Here is a 6,277-nt window from a genome sequence, read left to right as displayed (position 1 = left end):
AGCTGGCCACGAGTCGAGCGAGCTCACGAGCCACGAGTATTTTTCCCAGCCTTAGCTCTGGATGTGGTTCGCCACGCGTGGCGGTGGCGGTTTTCAGATAATCTCCGAGGGCTCGTCGGTATTTAGGGAGTGTATGAATGCACGAGTTAGGCCCCGTTTCAATCTCACGGGATAAACTTTAGCTTACTGCTAAACTTTAGCTATATGAATTGAAGTGCTAAAGTTTAGTTTCAATTACCACAATTAGCTCCCCTGTTTAGATTACAAATGGCTAAAAGTAGCTAAAAAAAGCTGCTAAAGTTTATCTCGCGAGATTGGAATAAGGCCTTAGTTAACATTGCTAAGAACGTGTTTGATATAGCTCAGCATCACTTCAGATGATCTTAAAGCATCTCCAAAAGCTCCCAGAAAACGACTCCTCAAAATCAATTTTAAAGGACATCTAAGTAATTAGTGGTGGTAGATTTTAATCATTTCTCCAACAGATCATTTAAAGCGGCAGATTGTTTCTAGAGAGCCCAAAAAACTCCTCGTTTGTGGATATAAATGAGAGAGTTTTAAGGGCCGTAAAAAAGTTGGGAGTTTTAAGAGCCGTAAAACAAAATATCACTGAAATTAACTATTTGGTTTGAGGAAAAATCTCTGGTAAAGAAGACTTGAGAACACGGAACAAGCGATCCTTACAAAAATGACGAAGGTTTGGATGTGAAAGTATCATGCCTCAAATTAATTTTAGTTAAATTTTGTTTTATAGTTTACCTCTTCGATGTGATGTATATTTATAAATATTATTTTGCATACCTTTTAGGCCCGCTTGCTAAAGAAGAGCACTGCCACGATGGTTTATCCTTATATCGGTTAATCCTTAAATAGTTAAATCCCCTAAACATCTAAATTATATAACATTTGATATTTTAATATAGACATGTATAGAATTTGGTGCTAATCTTTAGTGATGTTGATAAAAAATATTATAAAAAAGAATAAAATTTTGTATATTTTTTCTATGCATTATTTTCTCTTTATAATAGAAAAAGGTAAAAATAAACATATGTATCTATACCTAATTTTTATATTGATTATTTAAAAGTTGATTTTTTACGAATTTTAATAAGCTCAATGCTAACAATAAGAATGTAAATTTGCATAACGAATTCTATATCATATTTATTCACAATTGAAAAAAAAGGAAAAAATTTAATATCTAAATAAATATTCGGATCTAAATCTGATTGCGAGAGCACAAAAGCGGTTCAACTGGAAAGCGAAGATCGGGTTTCGAAACCCCGTCAGGCTGCCCATTACTTAGATCATACATAATCTAAATTGAGATGTAAACTTTGCTCTTGCAAATTTGAACTCTATTGGCATGTTTTTTCAATTTCCATAAACAAGATAATTCAAAAGAAAATGTTAAAAACAAGTACCACGAGACCGCAATGATTTAGAATCTGTTTGATTGGACTATGAAAAAAACTGGTGTGGATTGAGCTATGAAAAAAGATGATGTGAGTTAAGAGCGGTAAAAAAGCTAAAACAGTTAGTTAGAAACCACTAAAAGTCGCTACAAATTCTTTCATATTATACCGTTGGTTAGAAGCCACTAAAAGTCGCTACAAGTTCTTCCATATTATTTACATGGTTCCATTCAAAAGCCGCTAAAAATAGATTCAAATGTGCTTTCAATTTGCATTGCAAGAAAGCATGCTTTTGAAAAAAGCTGCTTTCTGGCTCGGGCCGTTTGCTTTTCGTTTTTAGAGAGCAAAAGTCAAAACCAAACCAAACACACCCTCAGTAGTCAGTGTAGAGTCGCTGTCTACCACACTAGAATACAACACTAGAATACAGAAGAAAAACTATATTTGGCAAGAGAGATTTTTCAGCAGACGTAATTTCCTTTCACCAGGCGACACAGTATGTGTTCTAAAGTCTACCCCATCATGGAAAAACAGGCGACTCAAGATATGTTATGAATTATACCATCCTGGAAAAAGGAAAACAGAGATGAGCTCCACTTTTGCTTTGTTTGCCCGGATGCTTCTGTTTACTCTAGCGTCAGAATCCCACCAAACAGGGTAGACGGTTATTCTTGTGGGTTGACAATGTCAAGAATCTGCAATACAGGAGATATGTGATGTCTGATGTGTAGAATTACAATGGAAACAATAAGATCAAAGGTTGAGGCGAAGTGAGATATGACTGAAAACCTTATCAGTGAACTCGCGAAAAGCTTGACCTTCCATCACTTTCTCCAATTCCTACAGACGAATTAATGTAGACATAATGAAAGAAAGAAAACTGGAAAAATTCAAGACGTATAAGCCAGGATCTTAGACCCATATCTGCGGCTTGGCCTAGGCCTATTTGGAGCTTATCAACCATTCAAACAGATACCCAGTCATGACAATGAATAATAAATTGAGGTCATGTACACTATTCCGTGGGAAAAGAAAAAAAATGCACCCGTATTCATCTTGACTCTTGAGACTCTCTAGTGGAGTGTGTAAAATAGGGGACACGGAATTGTAGATGACACTGTTTCACACTGTTTTCGGAGAAAAGTTTGGAATAGGGGATGGGACCTTAGTGTTCGTTTTGAAACAAATGCAGTTATGATAGGCATGTCGAGTGCTATTTGGGCAGCCAGCAAAAGTATTATGGATCTAAACACATGTCAAAACTTAGCAATCATTGCAGGTGAATGAAGACTTACTTTTTCTGATTCGGAAGACCCATCAATTTGAAGTATCATTCTCTGCAGTTCAGGATCCCTGAGAGCGTCTTGGATCCCTTTCAGTTCCGCTGTGAAGGATATAAAGTTCAGGTAAAAACACTCACAAAGAAAGCTCCACTCAGACTACTTTGGCAAACAGCTTTGGCATTCATGAATTCAGCACTAGCATACTTCTATCAGCCCAAGTGACAACAGTAACCTCAACATCTTAAAGGGTGATTAAAGTGAATTTTTGGAAGGCAGCAGATAAACAACTTCACACATGATGCATGAGGGATCAGTTCTTATTTAAACATAAAAAGTCTAAGGTATATCGATATCAATTATCAATATAAGTTTCCAAATATTGCTGCACTAAGTCATATCCATTGAGGTTTTCCCTATATGTTAATAAACCACAAGTGAAGATGTACATCTTAGTTATAAGATGGATGTTTATAAGACAGTAGTTGCAGTGGACTGTAAGCAATGTGCCAATGTCACAGGGGCATTCTAAATGATGATATATACCTTTTCTAAAGTAACTAACCTATATGACAGCTCTGTTAACGCAATATGAAGTGCCTAGAAATGTAATCAAGCTTGATGCCTTGGTGCTAAGCTAGGCCTTACACCCATACCTAAGGACCTTAGTCTATTGTTGTCAACAAGCCAGCTTAGGTCCTCAACTTCAAGAGCTTTTGTAGGGCACGCTGTATTTGGAGATTCTGCAGTGCATGTGGTGTGCAGTGCTGCCGAAAAACAGGGAGATTACAGTTAAACAATTTATAGGCATTCATAAACACATAATTAAGCAACAAGAGCATTTTGTATTACACTTGAGGTAATCATTTTACATTACCTTGATTTAAGAAACTAAGAAAGAATATTAGCTCCACTGTATACAGTTCGAGGTAGTTGTAGCCTAGTGGATGGTTACTTCTTTAAACAAAATGTTCAACAACAAAGTTTTTTCAGTCCCATGCAAGTTGGGGTAGGCTAGAGTTGAAAATCAATAGAAGCCATAAATCAAGGTTCATGCACGTGGGTGGATAGCTATTTTCCATTCGCTCCTATTGAAAGCTAAATCTTTGGGTATATTCCATCCTTTCAAGTCTCATTTTACTGTCTCTTCCGATGTTAACTTCAGCATTTCCTTGCATCTCTTCCCATTACTATCGCGTCTTAGGAATTAGGATCCCACCACGCACTAGTCTCTAGAGGTCTTCATTAGATATGACCAAACCATCCTAATCAGCGTTGGACATTTTTTTTTTCAATTGGTGCTACCCCTAGCCTATCATGTATATCATCGTCCTAGACTTGGTTCCTTCTCGTATGGCCACAAATCCAAATCCAACACAACATATGCATTTCTGTAGTACTTGTCTGCTAAACATATGTGAACGTAAGCCAGGCATTAACGGATTAACCCTACAGTTAGCAAGAGTAAATAAGTCCCTAATAAGAACATTTGTACCTTTTTTAGGAACTAACAAAGTTGATATCTTCACCCAAGGAAACTACCAAAGTATGTAACGATTAGGGACAAACATATGCAAACAACAGTCGCAATTTACGCCTCATACCCTGTTCTAACTGGAGTAAGTCCCTATTGCCAACTATGTTAATAAAGCAGTTACATTTTAATAATTTTATTCCCAAAAGCTAGAGGACTCACTAACTTCCTCCTGCAATGCTGACTTGCTAATTTCTTCCTGATGCAATATCTTTTGACAAGATTCCTCTGCAAAGAAAGCAATATTTAGCACCAAATAACAACACATTCATGTAAGGCAGCTGGAACTCCTATACTTGATTGTTATACAGCTTGTAAGCATGTGGCCACTGCTCCCAGGACAAGAGAAACAATCTAAGTCGGAGATCACAGTACAAAAGCATTCCAATCTATTCTTTAGTCCTGTCAGAATACATTAAATCATTGACAAATTTAAAGTTGACAAACTGCAAGGTTGGGACAGTACCTTTGTGCTTTTTAAAGCATGTGACAGAGCAACTGCAAATAATAATGAGACAGTAAATTAGGTTCAACTAATAAAAAAATGAGAGAATGTTTTTAGTTAATCTGTAGCATATATGATATGTAACAAAATACTTAGTATCAACACTAATTTACATTTTCCAGGCATAATTTTGAATGAGCCCAAAGTGATTGCAAGGATCGTATGACTTGATTTAATTAACAGATGATGAACTTAGAAACATGATAAAGTAGAACAGGTTAAGAAAGCCTAATGGCATTGAAGGCTGGCATGTTTAGTGATACCGTTATGTTGTAATTAATAAATGATACCCCAAGTTACAAAATAATGATACTATGGTAGCATCACCAGTTGAAGCCGCATTCTTAAAAAAAGGACTCAGTGGCCCGACTTTATATCTCCTCAAGGTAAGAGCAACCTTATTCCTTATGTGCACGCTACTTTCATTTAGGAAAAGTTGCTGACATTTGGGTTTTGGATTAATGCAGCATTTCATAGTTATATGTCCCACTAATGTACTTTAAATTTCCGCTAAAGATAAGATGAGCATCAAACACAACACTATGTTTAATGCTAGAATTGTGGTGATATTAGGCTATCTCCAGCAGCTTACCAATGCCCATCCCCATATTCAAACTCCACTCTGCAATGTAGTCTACCATGCAAAACAGTGTTTTTGTGTGACCATATAGGTGAACTGTTTAATACGGTCTTACTTTCTTAATTGATTGTAAGTATGAACAGTAAACTCGAATCTGGAGTCGGAGGCTACATGCAAATTTCAGGTGCCCATAGTCCAAACATGCCCAGTCACTTTGGTCCATGAACCCTAGCCAACCCGTCAGCTCCTCAAAGAAGAAATTGAGCAAATACAGTCTGAACTAACGCTAGATAACTCAACAGAGATACCCCTGCTACTCTACTGACAAAGAAACCACGCCTCAACGATACGCTTGGCGAGAGCACATGTAACCACGCACAACGGCAGATAAAGCTTGTGGCTGGACTCACTAGGGCGTGCGACAAGAAGGGCACTTGTACTTGGGCGGCGCCTCCTTGCAGACGCAGCAGCTCCCGTCACCCATCTCCCGACCAAACTCGAGACCGTCCCGCAGAGGAAGAGTCGGTCGGCACGGGTTCCTACCAAGCACGCGTTGCTGAGAGCTTGCGATCTGCGGCGCTGGGGGCCAGGGGTGTCGATGCCGGAGTCCACCGAGCCGCAGGTGGCGGCGGGCGCCCACCTGTGCACGGGCTAGGGTATATGGTTTGGAGAAAAGAAATGTTGCCGTTCGGGAGGAGAGATTTGACATTACGAAACACGCGGCTTCGACGAAATAGAGGCTAGGGTTTCTTCGTTATGAAAAAGCTGGACATAGCCAACACTCTAAAATGGACATGTCAACTCCATTAACAGGTAACGACGATCTCAAACTCACGCCGTCGTATTTCCGTTACCATATACGTACGTGAGGCCTGCTGCTCGCTCTTGCTGTCGTCCACGGACATGGCACTGACAGTGTTGGAGACCACCGAGCAGCAGCTCCTCCCGTGCCAGCAGTCC

At 38.9% G+C, this 6,277-nt stretch overlaps 1 protein-coding gene across 2 annotated transcripts; it reads right to left on the bottom strand.

Annotated features, from left to right (window-relative positions):
• Positions 1 to 1,666: 1,666 nt before the first annotated feature.
• Positions 1,667 to 5,948, bottom strand: LOC100500952 (HIT-type Zinc finger family protein). 2 transcript variants are annotated; one of them, NM_001195852.1, is made up of 7 exons: positions 5,728 to 5,948; positions 4,699 to 4,730; positions 4,395 to 4,460; positions 3,355 to 3,465; positions 2,714 to 2,802; positions 2,208 to 2,258; positions 1,667 to 2,113 (listed from the first exon to the last, which is right to left on the bottom strand). In NM_001195852.1, exons 1-7 carry the CDS (start codon positions 5,799 to 5,801, stop codon positions 2,084 to 2,086), a joined length of 453 nt encoding a protein of 150 aa, NP_001182781.1. In that variant the 5' UTR covers positions 5,802 to 5,948; the 3' UTR covers positions 1,667 to 2,083. The 2 variants fall into 2 exon arrangements, with proteins under 2 accessions (NP_001182781.1, NP_001152218.2); NM_001158746.2 differs by lacking the exon at positions 4,395 to 4,460 and having other exon boundaries at positions 1,876 to 2,113.
• Between the last annotated feature and the right edge of the window lie 329 nt (positions 5,949 to 6,277).

This window comes from Zea mays, chromosome 3, assembly GCF_902167145.1.
Source record: "Zea mays cultivar B73 chromosome 3, Zm-B73-REFERENCE-NAM-5.0, whole genome shotgun sequence".
Classification (NCBI taxonomy): Eukaryota; Viridiplantae; Streptophyta; class Magnoliopsida; order Poales; family Poaceae; genus Zea; species Zea mays.
Note: the sequence above shows the minus strand (reverse complement) of the source record. Positions and strands in the feature narration are given on the sequence as shown.